Source organism: Eurosta solidaginis, chromosome 4, assembly GCF_040869045.1.
Source record: "Eurosta solidaginis isolate ZX-2024a chromosome 4, ASM4086904v1, whole genome shotgun sequence".
Classification (NCBI taxonomy): domain Eukaryota; kingdom Metazoa; phylum Arthropoda; class Insecta; order Diptera; family Tephritidae; genus Eurosta; species Eurosta solidaginis.
The window spans coordinates 137484843-137512358 of record NC_090322.1 but is presented as its reverse complement, the minus strand read 5'-3'; the positions used below and the strand labels follow the sequence as shown (position 1 = coordinate 137512358).

Genomic DNA, 27516 nt, shown 5'->3' with positions numbered 1-27516 from the left:
ACCTGTCTCTTTCCACCTTTGTCATACCCGAGAAATGGAGAATGGCCAAGGTGGTCCCGCTACTAAAGCCTGGTAAACCAGCTAACATAGGAGAGTCGTATCGTCCGATATCTCTCCTATCGCCAGTAGCAAAGACGCTCGAAGCCATTTTGCTCCCTTATTTCCAAGCAAATTTGCAACTAGCCTCCCATCAGCATGGCTTCAGAAAACTCCATAGCACTACCTCCGCGCTAAATGCCATTAGCACCCAGATAAATTGCGGTTTAAATCAAAACCCCCACCATAGAACAGTACTCGTAGCGCTAGACCTATCAAAAGCTTTTGATACGGTCAACCACGGCTCGTTACTGCAAGACCTGGAAGGGTCTACCCTTCGCCCATGTCTTAAAAGGTGGACCGCAAATTATCTGGGTGGTCGGCAGGCATCGGTGCTATTTAGAAACGAAACATCAAAGCCAAGGAGAATTAAACAAGGGGTGCCACAGGGTGGTGTCCTATCCCCACTTTTGTTTAATTTCTACATATCTAAGCTACCTTCACCACCGGAAGGAGTCACAATCGTTTCCTACGCCGATGACTGCACAGTAATGGCCACAGGCCCAGGCCCATAGATCGATGAGCTATGCAATAAAATAAACGGCTACCTCCCTGATCTCTCCAGTTTTTTCGCCTCGCGAAACCTGGCATTATCACCGACTAAATCCGCCGCGACCTTATTTACAATATGGACGTCCCAAATGTCGACCATTTTGAACATCCACGAAGATGGCACTACGCTACCGACTGTCATACACCCCAAAATCTTGGCTGTGACGTTTGATCAGGATCTACATTTTGGTGAACAAGCAGCCGCAATTGTACCGAAAATCAAGAGCCGTAATAAAATCCTCAAACCTCTTGCTGGCAGTACTTGGGATAAAGCTCTTTGTTGCAAAGATATAGCTTATTTTATTCGTCAACGACCCTTTTAAAAATCTTTTATATAAAAGTTGGGGTGGTGCTTAACCGATTTCGTTAATTTTTCTTCAAAGCATTCCTTACAGTAAAGGCAACCACTTTGCCGAATTTTGTACCGATAGGTTTAACCATTTTTGATTTATGATTAATAATATTTGTAAAATTGATTTTATCACAAGTGGGCGGTGCCACGCCCATTTTAAAAATGTTTTAAAATTTTTATCAAGAGTCTCAATAGCATTCCACATGTCAAATTTCAGCATTCTAGGTGTATTGTTTACTAAATAATCAGGTTTTTTTGTGTTTTCCAAAATGTTATATATATAAAAGGTGGGCGTGGTTATTATACGATTTCGCTCATTTTTAATACCAATCTATTCTGGGTCCAGTTAAGCTCGTGTACCGCATTTGGTGAAGATATCTCAATATTTACTCAAGTTATCGTGTTACCGGACAGATGGACGGACAGACGGACATGGCTCAATAAAATTTTTTTCCATACTGATGATTTTGATATATGGAAGTCTATATATAGCTATATGTTATATACAGAAATACAACAGAGGGTTGTGTCTCCGCTTTTCGTTACACCCTGTGCTGTAGCTAGTTGTTTAACCACTGGGTCTCCTAAGCATTATCTAAACGAGGATAGGCGTTTTTTTTCACGCGCATACGAAACGTATACACGTGTAAAAAAAACACGGCTATTAGCAATTTCAAATGTGACCAACGATGTCTATGTCGATATGATGTCGACATTTCCTAAAGATTTTGCTCTGCTGTAATTTCTTTGATTACCTATTTTTGCTCATTTACCCTAAACTTGTGCTAACATATGTTTTTGACAGCTGTTGTTTTTCTCTTTTATGGAATGTCGAAACTGCATTGAAAGACGTGTAGATTTATGTATGTAGTCTTATTTGTTAGTGATTTTGTACAAATCTAATTCAAATCAAGTTTTATTTTGGATTGTATAACTGGAATTAGAAGGATACGGCCTGTATGACAAATACGAATCGGTAAGAATCCATTTGCCTTTGCATTCGCTTGGTTTTGTTTCCTTGTGGACAACCTGTTGCTATCCAAAATGTAGGTGACGAAAATATGTTTAAGTGGGTATGACTTTTAATGATCACATCCTGAGAGGTTAAGCCTTTGCATTGTTACTGCATTCTTCAGGATTACCTCGCGAGTAGGTATGCTTGTGCTGTTGAGAGAAACATCATTACACGCCCCTCGTGGTTGAAACAAAAGTTTTCAACTCAAGTTGCCTGTTAGCGTATTCAAGGAAATATGGAATACATTTTAATGCGAGCTCATGTAAAGTGACATCATTGATTACTTACAAAACTTGGAACTCTGATGCTAAAACAGTACTTTCTTGGGAGCACCAAGAGCGTCATAGTGGTAGTTTTTGGCTGAATATCATTTAGAATTCTTACGGTGCTTAGCCCATAAATTTCGAGACGCAAGTCATTATAATAAAGATTCGGATATAGTTCTTGATTACAATGGCGGAGGTATTTAACCAAAGATCCAGACAACTTTTTGTTAGTTAATCGGTAACTAAAATAAAATTCTATCTACATTCTTTTACTCGTAGTACGGCTTCGTCCAATAAGTGCGATCATTCACGAACTGTTATCGAAATCTTCTACCGAAAGTTCAAGGAAACTAGAAGTGAAACTCTAACTTTTCGACATAAAGAGGCCCGATTCCTTGAGAATCTTCTTCTTCGTGTAGCGATAAACACACTCCCGAAGAAATGTCTATGATATGAGTATTGCAAATATACTTCACACGTCCTTACGGGACATAAATCTGGATTGCTCCGGTACTAGCACTTTCTTGTAATGTGAAACCTAGGTCTCTAACACCAATCTTCCTATGGCCCGCCCCTGTTGAAAATGCCAGTCTCCTTGGACACCCGTTAGAGGACTTTGATGACAATTTATGAGTGGTCGTACCGATTGAATAGAGCGAAGCACTGTTAACACACAACAACAACTAGCAATTTCTGGTATTAACTTGTTCTCATACAAACAAATTCCATTAGCAATATTATCATTATGGTATACCTCTAATGAAGCTTTACCCCCAGTGGGTTAGGGGGCTTAGAATATACCCGCGGTAGGTATGCTTTTCGTAAGAGGCGACTAAAATACTAAATTGATTCAAGGGTTTGCACAGCGCAACCCTCTCAAGGGGTTTCCAGCGCAATATATAGCTTCTCCAACCCAATTGTCAACCTCGCCAACCCGTGGCGAATCCAGTTTCTTTAACAGCCGAGGTACTGGCGACCCCTGGTTCCGGGAGGGTGGTCGAGGGCGGGATGGCCTAGAAGGTTTCATGTGGTCATACCAAATCGTTCGCGAAATGGTCCGGCTAGTACCTTAATGGTGCTTGTTAGCGGAACGTACCGGATCTGCATCCGGCAAAGGCAACATCGATAACACTCCACAAGGCCTTCGGGGGGTGACTTATCGCTACAACAACAACTGAAGCTTTCAGCTTTCCACGAAGGTCGTGATGACAACTCCATTAGCAGGCGCGCCGACTAAGCATAACGAAGAACTGCTTCGACAGCAATGTTTCTCATCTCTCACAATTATTCACATGCTTTTTTTCAAGAATAAACTTTGGGCGGTCAAGAAGATTCGACGTCGGCTTATCAAAGCGTTCGTACGAATTTCGAGCACATCGAATATATAGCCCGAAAAGAGATGTATCCCAGCACCGAAACCTATGGGATAAGCGAACCGCTCCTGCCCAACTTCTATCGGGGTATTGTAATAGATTTAACTCTCATTTACGTGCAAACTAACTTTTCAATTACAATGTGGAAAAATCATCTCTAGCAGCAACTTCCTTTAATGCAATCCATTTAGAACTGCAAGCTTCCTCTGGCGTTCGTTAGCTTACCATTGGTTGAACTAGCGGGCAAGTAATAACCTGACATTCAATAAATGAGTCCATAATAATACCAGAAGAAGCTGTAAACGCATATCAACAACTAGGATCTAGGAAAATATATAAAGGATCCCTGGGCCCGTTTCGTGTTATACGATCACGGATGAAAAACTTACTTTACTCAAATGATAAAGATGAATGTCTCAAACTATTTATAAAAATTGTAATAAAACATGGATCTAATGAGTTCGTATGGTCACTAGTAATAATATGTCGTGCAAAGGATTCACCACAAAAAACCAAAACTATTATTATATTGGGACCACTTAACTCAAATAAGAAGCTACTGGATAAAATGGGCTTACATTACTTAATTGTAACGGTTTAACTGGCAAGATCGCAGAGATAGTTGACTACATAAAAAACAAGTAAGGAAGGCTAAGTTTGGGTGTAACCGAACATTACATACTCAGAGCTATGGTGGCAACATAAGGGAAAATAACCATGTAGGAAAATGAACCGAGGGTAACCCTGGAATGTGTTTGTATGACATGTGTATCAAATGAAAGGTATTAAAGAGTATTTTAAGAGGGAGTGGGTCATAGTTTATAGGTGGACGCCATTTAGGGATATCGCCATAAAGGTGGATCAGGGTTGACTCTAGAATTTGTTTGTACGACATGGGTATCAAATGAAAGGAGTTAATGAGTATTTTAAAAGGGAGTGATCCTTATTTCCATAGGTGGACGCCGTTTCGAGATATCGCCATAAAGGTGGACCAGTGGTGACCCTAGAATTTGTTTGTACGATATGGGTATCAAATGAAAGGGGTTAATGAACATTTTAAAAGAGAGTGGGCCTTAGTTCTATAGGTGGACGCCTTTTCGAGTTATCGCCATAAAGGTGGACCAGGGGTGACTCTAGAATGTGTTTGTACAATATGGCTATCAAACGAAAGGTGTTAATGAGTATTTTAAAAGGGCGTGGGGCTTAGTTCTATAGGTGGACTCCTTTTCGAGATATCGCCATGAAGGTGGACCAGGGGTGACTCTAGAATGTGTTTGTACGATATGGGTATCAAATTAAAGGTATTAATGAGGTTTTTAAAAGGGAGTGGTGGTAGTTGTATAGGTGGTCGCCTTTTCGAGATATTGCCATAAAGGTGGACCAGGGGTGACTCTAGAATGCGTTTGTACAATATGGGTAAAAAACGAAAGGTATTAATGAGTATTTTAAAAGGGAGTGGGCCTTAGTTCTATAGGTGGACGCCTTCTCGAGATATCGCCATGAAGGTGGACCAGGGGTGACTCCAGAATGTGTTTGTACGATATGGGCATCAAATTAAAGGTATTAATGAGGCTTTTAAAAGGAAGTGGGGGTAGTTGTATATGTGAAGGCGTTTTCCAGATATCGACCAAAATGTGAACCAGGGTGACCCAGAACATCATCTGTTGGATACCGCTAATTTATTTATATATATAATACCACGAACAGTATTCCTGCCAAGATTTCAAGGGTTTTTTATTTCGCCCTGCAGAACTTTTTCATTTCATTCTTAATATGGTAGGTGTCACACCCATTTTACAATTTTTATACTCAGTTGAGCAGAGCTCACAGAGTATATTAAGTTTGATTGGATAACGGTTGGTTGTACATATATAAAGGAATCGAGATAGATATAGACTTCCATATATCAAAATAATCAGGATCGAAAAAAAATTTGATTGAGCCATGTCCGTCCGTCCGTCCGTTAACACGATAACTTGAGTAAATTTTGAGGTATCTTGATGAAATTTGGTATGTAGGTTCCTGAGCACTCATCTCAGATCGCTATTTAAAATGAACGATATCGGACTATAACCACGCCCACTTTTTCGATATCGAAAATTTCGAAAAATCGAAAAAGTGCGGTAATTCATTACAAAAGACAGATAAAGCGAAGAAACTTGGTAGGTGAGTTGAACTTATGACGCAGAATAGAAAATTAGTAAAATTTTGGACAATGGGCGTGGCACCGCCCACTTTTAAAAGAAGGTAATTTAAAAATTTTGCAAGCTGTAATTTGGCAGTCGTTGAAGATATCATGATGAAATTTGGCAGGAACGTTACTCCTATTACTATATGTACGCTTAATAAAAATTAGCAAAATCGGAGAAGGACCACGCCCACTTTTAAAAAAAATTTTTTTTTAAAGTAAAATTTTAACAAAAAATTTAATATCTTTACAGTATATAAGTAAATTATGTCAATATTCAACTCCAGTAATGATATGGTGCAACAAAATACAAAAATAAAAGAAAATTTCAAAATGGGCGTGGCTCCGCCCTTTTTCATTCAATTTGTCTAGGATACTTTTAACACCATAAGCCGAACAAAAATTAACCAATACTTTTGAAATTTGGTAGGGGCATAGATTTTATGACGTTAACTGTTTTCTGTGAAAATGGGCTAAATCGGTTAATGCCACGCCCAGTTTTTATACACAGTCGTCCGCCTGTCGTTCCGCATGGCCGTTAACACGATAACTTGAGCATAAATCGACATATCTTTAATGAACTTAGTTCACGTGCTTACTTGAACTCACTTTATCTTGGTATGAAAAATGAACGAAATCCGACTATGGCCACGCCCACTTTTTCGATATCGAAAATTACGAAAAAAGAAAAAATGCCATAATTCTATATCAAATACGAAAAAAGGGATGAAACATGGTAAAGTAATTGGATTGTTTTATTGACGCGAAATATAACTTTTGAAAAAACTTTATAAAATGGTTGTGACACCTACCATATTAAGTAGAAGAAAATGAAAAAGTTCTGCAGGACGAAATAAAAAACCCTTAAAATCTTGGCAGGTATTACATATATAAATAAATTAGCGGTATCCAACAGATGATGTTCTGGGTCACCCTGGTCCACATTTTTGTCGATATCTGGAAAATGCCTTCACATATACAACTACCACCAATCCCTTTTAAAACTCTCATTAATACCTTTAATTTGATACCCATATCTGCAAACTCATTCTAGAGTCACCCCTGGTCCACCTTTATGGCGATATCTCGAAAAGGCGTCCGCCTATAGAACTAAACCCCACGCCCTTTTAAAATACTCATTAACACCTTTCATTTGATACCCATATCGTACAAATATATTCTAAAGTCACCACTGGTCCACCTTTATGGCGATATCTCGAAAAGGCGAACACCTATAGAACGAAGGCCCACTCCCTTTTAAAAATACTCATTAACACCTTTCATTTGATACCCATATCATACAAACAAAGTATAGAGTCACCCCTGGTCCACCTTTATTGCGATACCTCGAAAAGGCGTCCACCTATAGAACTAAGGCCCACTCCCTTTTAAAATACTCATTAACTCCTTTCGTTTGATACCCATATTGCACAAACGAATTCTAGAGTCACCCCTGGCCCACCTTTATGGCGATATCTCGAAACGGCGTCCACCTATGGAACTAAGGATTACTCCCTTTTAAAATACTCATTAACACCTTTCTTTTGATACCCATATTGTACAAACAAATTCTAGGGTCACCCCTGCTCCACCTTTATGGCGATATCTCGAAACGGCGTCCACCTATGGAACTAAGGATTACTCCCTTTTAAAATACTAATTAACACCTTTCTTTTGATACCCATATAGTACAAACAAATTCTAGGGTCACCCCTGGTCCACCTTAATGGCGATATCTCGAAAATGCGACCACCTATTCAACAACCACCACTTCCTTTTAAAACCCTCATTAATACCTTTAATTTGATACCCATATCGTACAAACACATTCTAGAGTCGCCCCTGGTCCACCTTTATGGCGATATTTCGAAACGGGGTCCACCTATAGAACTAAGGCCCACTCCCTTTTAAAATACTCATTAACTCCTTTCGTTTGATACCCATATTGCACAAACGAATTCTAGAGTCACCCCTGGCCCACCTTTATGGCGATATCTCGAAACGGCGTCCACCTATGGAACTAAGGATTACTCCCTTTTAAAATACTCATTAACACCTTTCTTTTGATACCCATATTGTACAAACAAATTCTAGGGTCACCCCTGGTCCACCTTTATGGCGATATCTCGAAACGGCGTCCACCTATGGAACTAAGGATTACTCCCTTTTAAAATACTCATTAATACCTTTCATTTGATACTCATATCGTACAAACACATTCTAGAGTCACCCCTGGTCCACCTTTATGGCTATATCCCTAAATGGCGTCCACCTATAGAACTATGGCCCACTCCCTCATAAAATACTCTTTAATGCCTTTCATTTGATACAAATGTCATACAAACACATTCCAGGGTTTCCCTCGGTTCATTTTCCTACATGGTTATTTTCCCTTATGTTGTCACCATAGCTCTCAACTGAGTATGTAATGTTCGGTTACACCCGAATTTAACCTTCCTTACTTGTTTATACTCAGTTGAGCAGAGCTCACAGAGTATATTAACTTTGATTGGATAACGGTTGGTTGTACAGGTATAAAGGGATCGAGATAGATATAGACTTCCATATATCAAAATCATCAGTATCGAAAAAAAATTTGATTGAGCCATGTCCGTCCGTCCGTCCGTCCGTCTGTCCGTTAACACGATAACTTGAGTAAATTTTGAGGTATCTTGATGAAATTTGGTATGTAGATTCCTGGGCACTCATCTCAGATCGCTATTTAAAATGAACCATATCGGACTATAACCACGCCCACTTTTTCGATATCGAAAATTTCGAAAAACCGAAAAAATGCGATAATTCATTGCCAAAGGCGGTTAAAGCGATGAAACTTGGTAGATGGGTTGACGTTATGACGCAGAATAGGAAATTAGTAAGATTTTGGACAATGGGCGTGGCACCGCCCACTTTTACAAGAAGGTAATTTAAAAGTTTTGCAAGCTGTAATTTGGCAGTCGTTGAAGATATCATGATGAAATTTGGCAGGAACGTTACTACTATTACTATATATGTGCTAAATAAAAATTAGCAAAATTGGATGAAGAACACGCCCACTTTTTAAAAAAATTTTTTTTTAAATTCAAATTTTAACAAAAAATTTAATATCTTTACTGTATATAAGCCCTCACTAGGGTAGGCACCTTGTCGTTGGTGTGAGGGCTTAGCCGAACTCCATAGCGCCCGACTATGAGGCGGAGCTGTTTAGGACTGACATCTACGCCGTTTCGCCTCATAGGAGGGCGGCGGGATATCGGTGACCAAGAACTGCCAACCCCCTAGGCCAGGGTGTTATGCGGACCGTGCCTATTGGACGATTTGCAGCCAGGGGATAAATTCGGCTGTATTCGAACGGAGCCTTCCCGATACCGGGCCATCTCGGGAAGTATTTATGGCCTTACCGCAGTAAGGGGCGCTGCTGTGGCGGACGGTTCTTTCCCCGTATATAATACTGGACCGCTGAGCCCGCCTTGTCGGGCAGGTGGTCGTACGACCAAGATGAACAACTCATTACCTGAATGTAATAAGGAGGATGTAAAGAGGAGGACTGAGTCGCAATCCAAGGACGACAAATACGAATTAAGCGATGCGTCGGACTCGGGGAGCGAGAGTAGTGCTGATTCAATGAACTCCGTGTTGGAGAAGCACACAAATGAAAACGGAGTAGAAGAGTGGAGAAGGGTACGGAGCAGAGGAAGTAAAAGAGCTCTCTCGCAGTACCGTGCAGCACTAAGAATTGTACAACGCTTGGGAGCAGTGGTCGACCCAACAGAAGTGGAGATCGAGCGCTTGGAATGGGCCCATGAAGCGGTAGAAGTAGGTCGAAGGCAGTTCAAAAGGTTTGCTGCGAGAAACCCTCGGTGCTGCAACCGGTACGAGGAGAAAGAAGCGTCGAATGGCAGAATGAAGAGGCAACGTTCGGCAGAAGGCGAGAAGCCTGCTTTCAAGAGGCAGAAAGGACCCAGTCCTAGAGCCGCGAGGCAGGGCAGTCGCATAGACAAGACAAGTAGGCCCAAAGCTGTAAGACAGATGGGTTCCAATAGCGAGGTAGCAACTACCTCGAAAGCTGCCAGTCAGAGGGAAGTTCCAACTACGAAAGTAGGAGATAAGCCAAAGGGAGATAACGCTAAGACTCCGGCTTTCTCGGAGGCGCTAAAGGGAGTTAACGCGAAGACTCCGGTGTTCTCGGAGGTTCTAAAGGGAGATAACACTAAGACTCCTGCTTTTCCCGAGAAGATGAGTGATGTGGCAAAGCAGTCACTGACTGTGGCGCTGGTTGATCGTAGCAGTCCGTTCGGACAAATGACTACTGAAAGGTGGAGATCTGTGGAAAGGTAGCTTATTAGCTTAATGCTTAAGATGATGCGGGAACAACCAAGTAAGCCCCTTCCAACCTTTGATTCGGGGGGATGGTATAATGGTGTGAAGATGATAGCGTGCGACAACATCGCGAGCTTGCGGTGGCTGGAGGAAGTCGTTCCAAACCTCCAAAGGCAAGGCACGAACGCGCGGTTTGAGGTGGTGGATAAAGCGCAAATCCCCACGGTACCAAAAGTTAAGGTATGGATACCATGCGTGATGAAGTCGGAGGATACACTGCGACTTCTGCAGAATCAGAATCCGAACATACCGACACAGGATTGGAAGGTACTTACTGTATCTCGGCCTACCGAGGATGGTCAGTTCTACATCTTCCAAATAAACAAGCAGGCGGAGGATATTCTGTACACGCAGCTTGGCAAAATGTCCTTTGGCACTGGCAAAATTTACATGCGACTCAGGAAAAGAAGTCCCGAGGATAAAAATCCTAATACGCTGGAAGTGGGCGAAGTCGAAAAGGACCTCAGAAGCCTAAGGGAAAAAAGACAGGTGGAGGTCCCCGACGTCACCACGAACGTGCTAGAAGAGGACCAACCGCTAAATGGTGCTGTGACTCGCACAGAGGAACACACGGCACAACATTCACGAGGGGCTGAAGGGGGCCTCGAATACTCTAAACCAAAAGGGCAAGAGGAGGACGACGACGTCAAGACGAAGGTGCTGGAGGGGGACAAACAGCCCAATGGTGCTGCGAGTCCTACAGATAAACATCCAACACAGTAAAGTGGCGTCGAGCGAACTCCTCCTAACCCTTGAGGAGGGTTCGTTTGACGTGGCGCTGATCCAGGAGCCGTGGCTCTCATCGGGAGGAAAGGTTTCTGGACTTAGCGCGCGCGGGTTTGGCGTTTACTACGCACAAACGGAAGGACGGGTGCGAGCTGTAGTAATGGTAAGGAAACAGCTGCATTCATATATGCTGACTAATTACACCACCGAGGATCTCGTAGCGGTGGCCGTTGAGCAAAAGAATAAGCAGGCATTTATCCTGGCGTCCTGCTACATGGCCCATGCTGCGGAGGTTCCACCGATGGAGTGCAAAAGGCTAGTACAGGAGGAAGGGCGCAAAGGGCGGTTGGTCATAGGCGCAGATGCAAATGCGCACCACAATGCGTGGGGAGGAGCAGATACGAACGAGAGAGGCGAATCTCTATTTTGTTACATCCTGCAAACCAATTTGCAGATAGCCAACAGGGGAAATGTTCCTACATACATTGGTCCAACATCCAGCAATGTTCTGGATATTACATTGGGCTCCGAGCGTGATATATCAAGGTATGATTGGATGGTTCTCGATAGACCATCCTTCTCCGACCATGCGTATATAAGCTTCAGCATCCCACTAAAGAGGGTAGAGAAGGGAGGAACCTTTAGAAACCCTAGGGCAACGAATTGGACTAAATTCCAGAAACATGTAGAAACGAAACTGGGACAACCCAAAGAGGTTGCTAATGTAGAGGAACTGGAGGAGTCGAATGAATTCCTAACAAGGACGCTTATGACTGCGTATAACAAAGCTTGCCCTCTAAGAAGATTCAGAGGAAAAGCAAAGCCGCCATGGTGGAGCAATGAGCTGAGTCTTCTAAGAAGACAGGTAAAAGAAATGTTTAAACTCGCAAAGACCGCGGAAAGCGAAGCGTGTCGGGACGAGTACAGGGATCTACTGAGGATCTACAAGCGTGAAATTACCAGGGCGAAGAGAAACTCATGGTGAAACAGCACGGTTGAAAAAAGTCCTAGCAAAGGGAAACATAGTCCAGGGACTAATAAAGAAAGAGAACGGGGAATGGTCACGTGATAGTGAGGAATCCCTTGAGGTGCTTCTCGATACACATTTCCCATCGGGAGACGGTTTAGAAAAACCAGCAGACATCACTCACACTTCGATCACGGAGCTAGTGGTGCCGGGCTTGGTGACCGATACCAAGATCGAGTGGGCAGTGAAGACGTTTTCTAAGTTTAAATCGCCGGGCCCAGATGGTATATTCCCGGCCATGCTACAATTCTCAAGCAGGGCGGTCGTGGAATGGCTTAAAATAATATTCGATGGGTGCATAAGACTGAAACATGTTCCGCACTCTTGGAGAACTGCTCGTGTAGCTTTTCTACCAAAGGCGGGGAAGATCGGTCACGTGTATCCCAAAGACTATAGACCCATTAGCTTAACATCATTTCTGCTCAAAACCTTTGAGAGGCTGATAGATGTGTACATAAAGTCCAACGTGGATGGAAAGCTGCTCTCCACAACACAGCATGCGTACACCAAAGGCAAGTCGGTAGACACCGCATTGCATAGGGTGGTAATAAGCATAGAGAAATCCCTGGAATATAAGGAGTATGCTCTAGGAGTCTTCTTGGACATTGCCGGGGCTTTCAATAATGTTGCAAAATGGGCGATTATGGATGGTCTTAATTACATTAAAGTACATCCTGCCTTAATCAGATGGATCGGCTGCATGTTAAATTGCAGAAAGATTACATCACAATGGGGATTGTACGAGGCCACGAAATCAGTGGACAGGGGCACGCCGCAGGGAGGGGTGCTATCACCTCTGCTGTGGACACTGGTCATCAACCAACTGCTCAGGCAATTCGATGAGGGACCCGTAAAACTTACGGCTTACGCAGATGACGTTGCAATTGTCATAAGTGGAAAATGCCTTCCAACGATTAGTTCTTTGATGGATCGGGCGCTTCGGGATATTCATACCTGGGCATCTAATGTCGGGCTGAAAGTCAATGCGGAGAAGACGGATATGGTCTTGTTTACAAAGAGGTACAAGGTCCCAAATTGGACCAGGCCTAAGTTAGGAGCGGTGACCTTACAGGAGAAACCTTGCACAAAATATCTAGGAATCATCCTAGACAGTAAGCTGTCATGGAAGCTCAACGTGGAGGAGAGGGTCAAGAAGGCCTCAACGGCATTCTATGCATGTAAAAGAATGCTGGGGTTTACGTGGGGCCTATCGCCCTCTCTTTCTCATTGGGTTTTTACAGCGATTGTAAGCCCTATTCTATACTATGGAGTTCTTGTTTGGTGGAAAGCCACACAAAAAACAACATACCTCAAAAAATTAGAGGGGGTATGCAGACTATCGATGCTTTGCATTACGGGAGCCCTGAAAACAACCCCGACGGCTGCACTGTATGCCATTCTGCACATTCCACCTGTAGACCTGGTAGCAAAGAACAAAGCATTAACGACCGCAACCAGGCTCGGTGCTTCGGGGCAGCTTGAGCGCCGACCATATGGCCATAGTAGTATAGCGTCCTCAGTCACAAGACGAACAGACTACATGATTCCCTACCTGCACTTTGAGGGAGATCTTAAGGCCACAATAGAGGTGGACGGTTGGCGCAAGGGTGCGCAAATGGCGGACGAGGCGATACATGTGTACACCGATGGTTCCAAAATAGTGGAAGGAGTAGGGTCTGCGGTATACTGCGCTGATCCGGAATTAAGCAGATCCTACAGGCTGCCAGATTACTGTAGCGTTTTCCAAGCGGAAATATTAGCCGTAACCAAAGCAGTAGAAACCCTGGAAGAGAATAGCTTAAGCTGCAACCGTGTTAACTTTTATATTGACAGTCAAGCAGCAATTAAGGCAATAATCTCGCATAGCACAGCATCTAAATGCGTGTTAGAGTGTAAGCAGTCTCTGGAGAGAATCGGGACAGGGAGAAGCATACATCTATATTGGGTCCCAGGGCATATGGGAATAGATGGGAATGAAAAAGCGGACGAATTAGCTAAAAAGGGCGCATCCCTTGAAGCTTGCTCCGTAGACGTCCCAATTAGATTGGGCGAGATTAAGCGAAGGCGAGAGGTGGACATGATCGACCAAGCAGAAAAGGCGTGGGTTCAAGCGCGGGGCTGTAAAGTGTCGAAGATTATGTGTAGGTCTTACAACCTTAGACTAACACAGTTGCTTCTATCATTAAAAAGAGAGGACTGTAGGCTCATGACGGGTATTCTGACTGGACACTGCCTTCTGGCGTCACATGCCTTTAAATTAGGCTTGGTCAGTGATAGCAGGTGTAGGAAGTGCGGGTTGGAGGAGGAAACGATCGAGCACGTTCTGTGCTCGTGCCCTGCACTTGCCAGGCTAAGACTCCAGCTATTAGGAGTGATACAGCTGTCAGATCTAGAAGCAGCAAGTGGCTTAAGTCCTAGGAAGCTTCTAGTATTTGCCAAGAGGACGGAGTTATTTTATAACATAGGTCCTGGTTTTTGATAGGGTTTTTCAGTTTGGTCGTTAAAACAAACTTCTGGTAACACTACGGACTCAATCAGTCTATGTGAGGTCCTCATGGACCGGCCAGTTCAACCTACCTACCTACTGTATATAAGTAAATTAAGTCAAAATTCAACTCCAGTAATGATATGATGCAACAAAATACAAAAATAAAAGAAAATTTCAAAATGGGCGTGGCTCCGCCCATTTTCATTTAGTTTGTCTAGAATACTTTTAATGCCATAAGTCGAACAAAAATTTACCAATCCTTCTCAAATTTGGTAGGGGTATAGATTCTATGACGGTAACTATTCTCTGTGAAAATGGGCGAAATCGGTGGAAGCCACGCCCAGTTTTTATACACAGTCCACCGTCTGTCCTTCCACTCGGCCGTTAACACAATAACTTGAGCAAAAACCGATATATCTTTACTAAACTTAGCCCACGTACTTATCTGAACTCACTTTATCTTGGTATAAAAAATGACCGAAATCCGACCATAACCACGCCCACTTTATCGATATCGAAAATTACGAAAAATGAAAAAAATGCCATAATTCTATACCAAATACGAAAAAAGGGATGAAACATGGTAACTGGATTGGTTTATTGACGCAAAATATAACTTTGGAAAAAACTTTGTAAAATGGGTGTGACACCAACCATATTAAGTAGAAGAAAATGAAAAAGTTCTACAAGACGAAATCAACAGCCCTTGGAATCTTGGCAGGAATACTGTATTGCATATATAAATAAATTAGCATTACCCGACAGATGATTTTCTGGATCACCTGGTCCACATTTTGGTCGATATCGCGAGAACCCCTTCACATATACATCTAAGGGCCACTCGCTTTTAAAACCCTCATTAATACCTTTAATTTGATATCCATATCGTACAAACACATTCTAGAGTCACCCCTGGCCCACCCTAATGGCGATATCTCGAAAAGGCGTCCACCTATAGACCTAATGCCCACTCCCTCTTAAAATGCTCAGTAACACCTTTCGTTTGATACCCATATCGTACAAACATTCTAGAGTCACCCCTGGCCCACCCTAATGGCGATTTCTCGAAAAGGCGTCCACCTATAGACCTAATGTCCACTCCCTCTTAAAATGCTCAGTAACACCTTTCGTTTGATACCCATATCGTACAAACATTCTAGAGTCACCCCTGGCCCACCCTAATGGCGATATCTCGAAAAGGCGTCCACCTATAGACCTAATGCCCACTCCCTCTTAAAATGCTCAGTAACACCTTTCGTTTGATACCCATATCGTACAAACATTCTAGAGTAACCCCTGGCCTGCCCTAATGGCGATATCTCGAAAAGGCGTCCACCTATAGACCTAATGCCCACTCCTTCTTAAAATGCTCAGTAACACCTTTCGTTTGATACCCATATCGTACAAACATTCTAGAGTCACCCTTGGTCCACCTTTATGGCGATATCTCGAAAAGGCGTCCACCTATAGAACTAAGGATTACTCCCTTTTAAAATACTCATTACCACCTTTCATTTGATACCCATATCGTACAAACACATTCTAGAGTCACCCTGGCCCACCCTAATGGCGATATCTCGAAAAGGCGTGCACCTATAGACCTAATGCCCACTCCCTCTTAAAATGCTCAGTAACACCATTCATTTGATACCCATATCGTACAAACATATTCTAGAGTCACCCCTGGTCCACCTTTATGGCGATTTCTCGAAAAGGCGTTCACCTATAGAACTAAAGCCTATTCCCTTTTAAAATACTCATTACCACCTTTCATTTGATACCCATATCGTACAAACACATTCTAGAGTCACCCCTGGCCCACCCTAATGGCGATAACTCGAAAAGGCGTCCACCTATAGACCTAATGCCCACTCCCTCTTAAAATGCTCAGTAACACCTTTCGTTTGATACCCATATCGTACAAACATTCTAGAGTCACCCCTGGCCCACCCTAATGGCGATATCTCGAAAAGGTGTCCACCTATAGACCTAATGCCCACTCCCTCTTAAAATGCACAGTAACACCTTTCGTTTGATACCCATATCGTACAAACACATTCTAGAGTCACCCCTGGCCCACCCTAATGACGATATCTCGAAAAGGCGTCCACCTATAGACCTCATGCCCACTCCCTCTTGAAATGCTCAGTAACACCTTTCGTTTGATAACCATATCGTACAAACATTCTAGAGTCACCCTTGGTCCACCTTTATGGCGATATCTCGAAAAGGCGTCCACTTATAGAACTAAGGATTACTCCCTTTTAAAATACTCATTACCATCTTTCATTTGATACCCATATCATACAAACACATTCTAGAGTCACCCCTGGCCCGCCCAAATGGCGACATTTCGAAAAGGCGTCCACCTATAGACCTAATGCCCACTCCCTCTTAAAATGCTCAGTAACACTTTTCGTTTGATACCCATATCGTACAAACATTCTAGAGTCACCCCTGGCCCACCCTAATGGCGATATCTCGAAAAGGCGTCCACCTATAGACCTAATGCCCACTCCCTCTTAAAATGCTCAGTAACCTCTTTCATTTGATTCCCATATCGTACAAACACATTCTAGAGACACCCCTGGTCCACCCTAATGGCGATATCTCGAAAAGGCGTCCACCTATAGACCTAATGCTCACTCCCTCTTAAAATGCTCAGTAACATCTTTCATTTGATTCCCATATCGTACAAACACATTCTAGAGACACCCCTGGTCCACCTTTATGGCGATATCTCGAAACGGCGTCCACCTATGGAACTAAGGATCACTCCTTTTCAAAATACTCATTAACAGCTTTCATTTGATACCCATATCGTACAAACATATTCTAGAGTCACCCCTGGTCCACCTTTATGGCGATTTCTCGAAAAGGCGTTCACCTATAGAACTAAAGCCTATTCCCTTTTAAAATACTCATTACCACCTTTCATTTGATACCCATATCGTACAAACACATTCTAGAGTCACCCCTGGTCCACCTTAATGGCGATATCCCGAAAAGGCGTCCACCGATAGACCTAAGGCCCACTCCCTCTTAAAATGCTCAGTAACACCTTTCATTTGATACCCATATCGTACAAACAAATTCTAGAGTCAGCCCTGGTCCACCTTTATGGCGATATCCCTAAATGGCGTCCATCTATAGAACTATGGCCTACTCTCTCTTAAAATACTCTTTAATACCTTCCATTTGATACACATGTCATACAACCACATTCCAGGGTTACCCTAGGTTCATTTTCCTACATGGTGATTTTCCTTATTTTGTCTCCATAGCTCTCAACTGAGTATGTAATGTTCGGTTACACCCGAACTTAGCCTTCCTTACTTGTTTTTTCTAAAGTGTTATTTTGCGTCAATAGACTAATCCAAATACCATGTTTCATCCCTTTTTTCGTATTTGGTATAGAATTATAGCATTTTTTTCGTTTTTCGTAATTTTCGATATCGAAAAAGTGGGCGTGGTCATAGTTCGATTTCGGCCATTTTTTATACCAATACAAAGTGAGTTCAGATAAGTACGTGAACTGAGTTTAGTAAAGATATATCGATTTTTGCTCAAGTTATCATGTTAACGGCCGAGCGGAAGGACAGACGATCGACTGTGTATAAAATCTGGGCGTGGCTTCAACTGATTTCCCCTTTTTCATAGAAATAAGTTATCGTCCCAGAATCTAAGCCCCTACCAAATTTCACAAGGATTGGTAAATTTTTGTTCGGCTTATGGCATTAAAAGTCTCCTAGACAAATAAAATGAAAAAGGGCGGAGCCACGCCCATTTTGAAATTTTATTTTATTTTTGCATTTTGTTGCACCATATCATTACTGGAGTTGAATGTTGACATAATTTACTCATCTATATATATAAAAATGGTGTGAAAAATGTATACTAATTCATCAATTGAGAACGGCAGGACCGATTTGGCTCAAATTTTTTTTCAGTTCTTCGTAATTACTAGGAGAAGGTTTTTACGAAAGAAAATTTTGGGAAACCCTGCGGAAAAGTCGGAAAATTGGAGAAATCGAAAATTGAGAACGGCAGGACCGATTTGGCTCAAATTTTTTTTCAGTTCTTCGTAATTGCTAGGAGAAGGTTTTTACTAAAGAAAATTTTGGGAGAACCCTGCGGAAAAGTCGGAAAATTGGAGAAATCGAAAATTGAGAACGGCAGGACCGATTTGGCTCTAATTTTTTTTCAGTTCATCGTAATTGCTAGGAGAAGGTTTTTACGAAAGAAAATTTTGGGAAAACCCTGTGGAAAAGTCGGAAAATTGAAAATTGATTATTAATATAACGAGATAAATAACAGATGGCGCTGTGCTTAGGTTGAGCGTAATTTGACAGGTGCACTTTTCTCATTGTCATTTTTTATTAAACAAATGTGCTATTTTTCTTGCTGCAATTGATTCGAGTTTTTCTGATTTTCGTGTTCATTGATTTATTTTTCTGATTTCGGATAGTCATATATCGCGTATCACAACCACAAACGGTACAAGCATTACGATCAATTGAAATTCCATTGCGATATTTATCAATTCGATCATTTTTTAAGAAAATAAGTTTGCGTGTAAAAAGTGAGGTTATCTTCTAGAACTGTGGGCGTATATTGCGATACATTCATTCCGTAAGTATTTTTTTTTAAGAATTTTCTTTTTAAAAGGATTAGTCAAAAATTACTTTATTGCATTTTAGCTTGAGTTATTTGCTTGACTAATGCCTCCTATTAGACGATCAAACCTTGAACGACGTACACGCCGTCCAATAATTAGTCAGAATGTCCGTGATAATCAAACGCAAGAGGAACGTGCATAAGAAAATGAATGGAGACGTGCCCATATTGTACAAGTTCGCGCGGCACAATCACCACCACAAATTCAAAAAAATGTTGTTGGAACACCATTCATAAATGTAGGCTTGAATCGCGCTACTTTCGAATACGATTCCGCAATAGCCTACAAAGATCTTCGCTGCGTTTCAATCAGAAACCCCCGGCTTATGCTGCGCTGGTGGCAAAGTGAAATTACCCGTTTTAACCCACCCGCTAGAGCCATTGTATTCGTTACTATATGGAAATACAATCCAATCAAAACATTTTCTAGAGAATACACAAAAATATAACGGATGCTTTCAAATGACATCATTTGGAGCCCAAGTTGTTGATGTACCCGGCTACAATCCTACTTTTAAGGTAATTATGTCCCATTATTATCAAAATGAACAACTGTTGTTATATTTTTTCGAAATTGCTTCCAAACATTCAGATTCAAGGGCAAATTCACCATCGAGCGGGCTCTTTGTTACCACTACCGAACGCTACCACTACTGCGACTAAACGTGAAATGATCAGATTGTTCAAAACAGCATTGGATATGATGCCTTCAGACGACCACAAAATCAATTTTAGAGCAGACAAAAGACCCGCTGGAGGCCATGCAAGACAATTCAATGCTCCCACTATCAATGAAGTCGCAGTGGTGATTGTTGGCGAGAATAAGGAATCACGCGATATTGTTCTTTACCGTCGGGATGGTGGACAATTGAAGCGCGTTTACGAGACGAATCGGTCATATGATGCACTTCAATACCCGTTGATGCTCTGTCGTGGAGAGGATGGATATAACTTAAATATAAAGATGGTTAATCCAACGACAGGTTTGTTTACAAGTCATCACTTCTATTTTATTTTGCAACCGAGCTCGAATTCATATTTCAGGAGAAGAGACGAATATGAAGGTCAGCTCAATGTATTTTTATGCGTATCGTTTGATGATTCGGCGTGATTTTGACAATCATCTGTTGAGATATCGCCGGTTGTTTCACCAGTACTGCGTTGACATGTACGTCAAGGTCGAAACGGAGCGCCTCAATTTCATTCGTTTCAATCAGTCCAAGTTACGATCAGATGAATACATGCACTTGCGTGATGCTATGGCTACTGAAGGAGATGCAACCAACATCGGTTGTTTGACCATTCTTCCAGGTACTTACGTTGGAAGCCCGCGCCACATACATGAGTACGCTCAGGATGCGATGACGTATGTGCTGAATTACGGACGACCGGATTTATTCATCACGTTCACTTGCAATCCGAAATGGCCTGAAATTACGTATTTCCTGACGACAGGACAAACAATCAGCTATCAACATGGCATCATTGCACGAGTGTTCAGACAAAAGATCAAAGTACTCATGGATTACATCGTTAAGCATACGGTTTTTGGCATAATACGTTGTTGGATGTACTCGGTTGAATGGCAGAAGCGTGGCTTACCACATGCACACATTTTGCTTTGGATGCTTGACACGATCCATCCAGATGATATTGATTCGATCATTTCGGCCGAAATACCAGATCCAGAAACTGATCCGGAGATGTACTCCATTGTGACAACGAACATGATCCATGGGCCTTCCGGAGTCCACAACCCAGACTCGCCGTGCATGGAAAACGGAAATTGCACAAAGCGTTTCCCCCGTTCGTTGGTGGCTGACACAATCTCTGGAATCGACGGATATCCATCGTATCGGCGTCGTTCTCCAGATGACAATGGCAGATCAATCGTGATGAAAGTGAAAGGATCGTTCCTTTTGTCGAAAACGTTCTCAACTCACTGCAATGTTGAGTACTGCAATTCCATTAAATCCATCAAATACGTTTGCAAATATGTGAACAAAGGGAGCGACATGGCGGTATTTGGCATTGTTGAACCGAATGCAAACGACGAGGTAACGAAATTTCAACTTGGACGTTACGTGAGTTGTAACGAGGCAATTTGGCGGCTGTTTTCTTTTCCGATTCATGAACGTCACCCGACTGTGGTACATTTGGCAGTACACTTGGAGGACGGCCAGCGTGTCTATTTTACGGACGCAAATGCAGGGCAAAGAGCAGAACAAAAACCAGCTACAACGTTGACAAATTTCTTTTCGACATGCGAAAGCGATCCGTTCGCAAGGACTTTACTATATTCGGAAATGCCACACTATTATACATTTAACGCTGCATCAAAGAGATTTCAACGCCGGAGAAAAGGTAATGTTGTTGCTTGCTTTACTGATGTCTATTCCACCGATGCTCTCGGACGAATATGCACAGTTCATCCACGCCAAGACGAATGCTTCTATCTTCCCTTGCTTTCGGTTAACATCAGAGGCCCTACATCCTTCGATTCCCTGCGTACTGTGGATGGTGTGCTATGCGCCACTCTCGCCGATGCAACTGTTTCATCACCAGCGAATCAAATTCGTACATTGTTTGCGATCATCATATCCGCATGTAATCCATCGAACCCGACCGCATTGTGGGAAAAATATAAGGACGAGATGGCTGACGACATTTTACGCAGATTTCGCATGACAACTTTGAATTTCGATCTTCAAATTAATGACCGGATCCGCAACGAAGCGTTACTTCTGATCGAGGACATGTGCATCCTCATATGCGGCAGTCTGGTGTCGACATTGGGAATGCCAGCGCCAAATCGTTCGATAAAAGATGCATTCAATCGGGAACTGCAACGGGAGCAAGACTATGATCGAGATGAGCTGGCCGAAAGAGTCCGAACAAATGTGCAGCTGTTGAATGCAGAGCAGAAGAACGTGTACGATTCCCTGATGTCAAAGTCAGATGGCAAGCCTGGAGAATAAAGAGATGAGAGAGAGCGAAATCACGACGACAGCTAAGAAGTGAGACGAAGAGCAGCTAGTCAGTTGGTAGATGAACGGCCATCACGACAAACGTACTTAATTTTGTTATATTAAATAATTAAACTTTGTATTTTACTTTTTCTAAATTCTTTTATTAAATCAAATTCCATATTACATATTAAACAATTGTCGGTCTTTAAACATTTCTTAACACTGATGAAGGCTGTTGACGATGGAACGGGAGGCATTTACTTTCTCGATGCTCCCGGTGGGACAGGAAAAATATTAGTCATTTCTTTGATTCTGGCTACAATTCGGGAAAGATCTCAAATTTCGTTGGATATTGCTTCCTTTGGCATTGCTGTCACATTGTTGGATGGCGGTCGAACTGCACATTCAGCTTTAAAACTGCCGATGAATCTACTTACGGCAGACAAACCAACGTGCACAATGACCAAGAATTCAGCGACAGCAAAATTGATGCGAGAATGCAAAATCATCATTTGGGATAAATGCACGATGTCGCATACACGAGCTTTTGAGGTTGACCGAACGATGAAGGATTTATGAGGTGATTCGAGACAATTTGGTGGGGCTATGATATTGCTCTGCGGAGATTTTCGCCAAACGCTACCTGTCATCCCGAAATCTACTGCTGCCGATGAACTTAATGCATGCCTGAAATCGTCGTATTTGTGGCGGCATGTCAAGAAGTTGAAATTGAACACGAACATAAGAGTTGCGTTGCAGAACGACTCATCGGCTCTTGAATTCTCGAGACAACTGCTGACGCTTGGCAATGGCCAAATACCTGTTGATGTCTCCACTGGATTAATATCGTTCCCGGCAAATGTTTGCGAGTTCACATCGTCGAAAGAAAAACTCATCACCAAAGTGTTCCCCAGCATTGCACAAAATTATAAAAATCTCGATTGGATTAGTGAACGGGCAATACTTGCAGCGAAGAATAAGCACGTCGGGTGCTTGAATTTCATTATTCAAAGACAAATAGCTGGAGAATTGCATTCGTACAAATCCGTTGACAGCGTGCCCGACGAGGATGAAGCGACAAACTATACAACAGAATTTTTGAACTCGCTTGATGTTCCAGGAACTCCGCCGCATAATTTACAGTCGTGATCGTGATCGATCATAATCATGTTGCAGAATTTGAATCATCCGAAATCGTGCAACGGTACGCGGTTGTCCGTCAAGAAACTGATGAAAAATGTGATTCAAGCTACGATTATCAAGGGAGAGGAAGTCCTTATCCCACGAATCCGATTATTCCATCTGATCTTCCATTCCAATTCAAGCGGATTCAATTTCCGGTTCGATTGGCTTTTGCAATGACAATCAATAAATCGCAAGGCCAATCGTTGGAAGTCTGTGGGATTGATCTCGAATTTCCCTGTTTTTCGCACGGTCAGCTGTACGTTGCCTGTTCGCGTGTTGGGAAACCGTCTTCGTTGTTTGTTTTTGCGCCGACTGATTTCGATTCCGTTCAAATAAATAACATTGAAATTTGAACTATTTGTGTTTTATTATCCTTGAAGTTTATCTGAAGGCGTTAAATTGGGGCGTGCCACACCTCTTCTCTAAATGAAAGGAAACGGGAAAGGAAAAGGGGAAAAAAGGGAAAGAGAAAAGGAAATGGAAAAGGGGAATGAATAGGAAGGGGAAAGAGAAAGGAAAAATAAAGAAATATTTAAAGGAGAAAAGAGGGAGAAAGCGAATGGAGAGATAAAGCTTGAGATAGGAAGCGAGGTGCGGAATTTTTTATATGAGCTTCTAAATGACAAATGCTTCCGTTTCCAGGAAAAGTTTGTAAAGCACTGGAAGGAATATTACCGGGCAGGATAACATCTGCCGGGCCAGCTAGTATACTGTAAAGATATAAAATTTTTTGTTAAAATTTGACTTAAAAAAATTTTTTTTAAAAGTGGGCGTGGTCGTCCTCCGATTTTGCTAATTTTTATTAAGCATACATATAGTAATAGGAGTAACGTTCCTGCCAAATTTCATCATGATATCTTCAACGACTGCCAAATTGCAGCTTGCAGAAATTTTAAATTACCTTCTTTTAAAAGTGGGCGGTGCCACGCCCAAAATTTTACTAGTTTTCTATTCTTCGTCATAAGTTCAACTCACCTACCAAGTTTCATCGCTTTATTCGTCTTTGGTAATGAATTATCGCACTTTTTCGGTTTTTCGAAATTTTCGATGTCGAAAAAGTGGGCGAGGTTATAGTCCGATATTGTTCATTTTAAATAGCGATCTGAGATGAGTGCTCAGGAACCTACAGACCAAATTTCATCAAGATACCTCAAAATTTACTCAAGTTATCGTGTTAACGGACGGACGGACGGACATGGCTCAATCAAATTTTTTTTCGATCCTGATGATTTTGATATATGGAAGTCTATATCTATCTCGATTCCTTTATACCTGTACAACCAACCGTTATCCAATCAAAGTTAATATACTCTGTGAGCTCTGCTCAACTGAGTATCAAAAAATAATATCCGTATAGCTGCAATTCAACAAAGCTGACTGCCAGATTGGACCTCCGAACTTGCGATGGCAAGATCGCACAAGGGGTAATGGTGGTGGCCTTGCCTTTATCACTCATCACCCCGTGCAATATACTCTATTTCAATCTAACATCATCCGCAGAGATAATACCTTCGAAAGTCAAGGCGTAACCATCCGGTCAGGCGATGTTGACCTAGAAATAATTAACATCTATATTCCCCCTGGCACCTGTTGTCCAAGTGGCTACCGCCCTGATATCAGTACGCTACTCTGTGGCGAAAACCGTCTTATCCTTGGCGATTCCAACGTTAACCACGATCTCTGGCACTCCAGATCCACGTCCAGTCGACAGCAGAGGCAGGCAGCTAGCAGAGCAAATAGACAATACGACTTTCTTCACGATAAACGGCGATGCCCCCACCAGTATTGCAGGTAATTGCCACAGTTCGCCTGGCATCTCAATCGTCAATGCAGGGCTCATAAATTGCGTTGAATGGCAACCGATATTTACTTTAGCTTCTGATCACCTGCCCATACTCCTTTCAATTGAGCGAACTGCTAATTTTATCACCGCTCAAAAGCGGACTTTCATTAATTTAAAAAAAGCCAATTGGGAAGATTACACATCCTTTACAAACCAATCCTTTGCTGCTCTTCCCGTTCTGACCGACGTTCGGCAGGGCGAGCGTGCGTTCCGCAAGGTCATCGCTTCAGCTTCTGCACGCTAAATCCCGGCCGGTAGAATACCTGAAATCATACCGCATTTCCCGGCCGAAGCCGCGAATTTAGCAAAAGAATGTGACCTTGCGAGACACCGCAACCCTAGAGACCCCCTTATTAGGAGTCTAAACTTGGATATCACGCGGCTGGTTAATGAACATAAACGTACCAAATGGCAGGAGCATCTAAAGAACTGCAACCTCTCTGCGGGTGTTGGTAAATTGTGGTCAACCGTCAAATCCTTGTCTAATCCAACTAAACACAACGATAAAATATCTATAGCCTTCGCTTCCCAAGGCAAGTCGGTTCTATGTACCTGAGCGACTCGGGATTTTTCCCGTCTAAGGACTGTCATTTCAGTGCAACTCCATTTGTTTGTTATCACTGCTACAACAACAACAACAACAAAACTTTATCTGATTCGAAGAAATGCGCGAGCGGCTTTTGCCGACAATTTATAATGCATTATTCTGTACACAAGGCCAGACATCTTGCTAACAGACGGGCTCATGCACATTAATACGACGTCCCACCCATTACCATAACTCCCACAGAGGTTGTCGTTTGGCCCCGAAAGAATAGCCATGCCATTGCTTAAACATCCTGGCGATGAGGGAATAAAATACCTCACACATGTTTTCAACCTGTTACTATAATCCTTTGTTATTCCCGAAAAATGGAAAATGACAAGGAACCTAGGTTCTTCTTAGCTTGTAAACTCTTCAACTTGATTAATAATGGTAACTTGGTAACATCAACATAGTCCAGTGAATAAGAACTTAGCGGGTACGCTGGCTAGGCCATGTTATGTGAATGAAGGATGACGCTCCGGCCAAGAAAATATTTTTATCGGAACCCGCCCATGGAAGCAGGGAAAGAGGGCGGCCCCACTCCACTGGAAGGAACGGGTAGAAAACTATTTAAACTCCCTTGGTGTGATCAATTGGCGCCAGTTGGCAGGGCTAAGAAGCAACTGCTACGCCTTGTTCGTCGGCCATAACTGTACAAACGGTTAAACACCAATTAGGTAAGTATATTTACCGATTTCACGAGGAGATTTCAATCGAGCTTTTCTACAAATTTGCACCCATAGGCTTTACAGTAGAGGGGGACTTGGGCGCCCTTGGAGTTTCTAACTGTCGTCACTTATCCAAGAGAAAAAATTACTGTCATATTTTGTCGAACTTGCTGTTATCGGTGATTTAGGACAAACAGTATGTATATTAATTAAACGGTTTTATTTAGCTTGACTTGCCAGGCAGGCCGCATGCACGGCCGTTGTGAACGAAGTTTGTAATTGAAATTTAAGTAACTTCCCGATAAGCTACAAGCTTGAAACTAGGAATATAGTTCAGAACCCGATGGCAATGCAATAATTAGAAAAAAATCGCCGCTAGGTGGCGCAATGATCAAGATATTCACAAAAATCGTATTTGTGGTCGAATTTGGCTCATATTTGGAACTTATAATACATACATGAATAGAAAGCGACCTATGATGTCCGATTTGGCTCATATTTTGAATAAATATTACATACGGTCCGGTAGAAGTTACATCAAAATATTTTGTAGTTGAATGAGGGACAAGCATACGTGGCACAGATTCTAGTAAATTCTTTGGAAGGATTATGTATTGAGGACTTAGATTGTAACAAATTGTCAGGAAAGAGTCCTTGTAATAATGAGTCCATACATGAACTAAATAGAATGAGAAATAATAGGCAATTATATAGACTAAAAACTTGAAAATAAAATAATTAAAAAAAATTGTTAAGTTAAACGGTTTTATGGAAAACAATACTTACATGAAGTAATAATAATACTAAAAGCTATAAAATAATTAGGTAGGTCCTAGATACTAGTCATCACACTCCTCATAAATCTAGTGCGTTGATAAGACAAATAAAAGCGTTGGACGCGTCAAATTTCTATTGATAGTCATAAGTAAGACCAACTGAACCTTAATCAGGTTATGCTACGCTTCACATTTTTAGAAATTTCACGCGCCCAACGCTTTTATTTAATTGTCTTATCAACGCCCTAGATTGATGAGGAGTGTGATGACTAGTATCTAGGACCTACCTAATTATTTTCTAGCTTTTAGTATTATTATTACTTCATGTAAGTATTGTTTTTAATAAAAC

The 27516-nt window shown here is 42.0% G+C and overlaps 2 protein-coding genes across 3 annotated transcripts in view; both read left to right on the top strand.

Annotated features, from left to right (window-relative positions):
• Positions 1–1836: 1836 nt before the first annotated feature.
• The window catches only part of Cpr (Cytochrome P450 reductase), a 178316-nt gene continuing 152636 nt past the window's right edge, over positions 1837–27516 (top strand). Inside the window, exon 1 of the mRNA XM_067783009.1 lies at positions 1837–1976. The gene's annotated coding sequence lies outside the window, so the exon portion shown is untranslated. The remainder of the gene's footprint in view (positions 1977–27516) is intronic.
• On the top strand, positions 18924–22599 carry LOC137248206 (uncharacterized). 2 transcript variants are annotated; one of them, XM_067779080.1, is made up of 5 exons: positions 18924–19095; positions 19164–19659; positions 19733–20123; positions 20185–21504; positions 21568–22599. In XM_067779080.1, the coding sequence occupies exons 2-5, from the start codon at positions 19603–19605 to the stop codon at positions 22116–22118; spliced, it is 2319 nt and encodes a 772-aa protein (XP_067635181.1). In that variant the 5' UTR covers positions 18924–19095; positions 19164–19602; the 3' UTR covers positions 22119–22599. The 2 variants fall into 2 exon arrangements, with proteins under 2 accessions (XP_067635181.1, XP_067635180.1); XM_067779079.1 differs by having other exon boundaries at positions 20185–22599.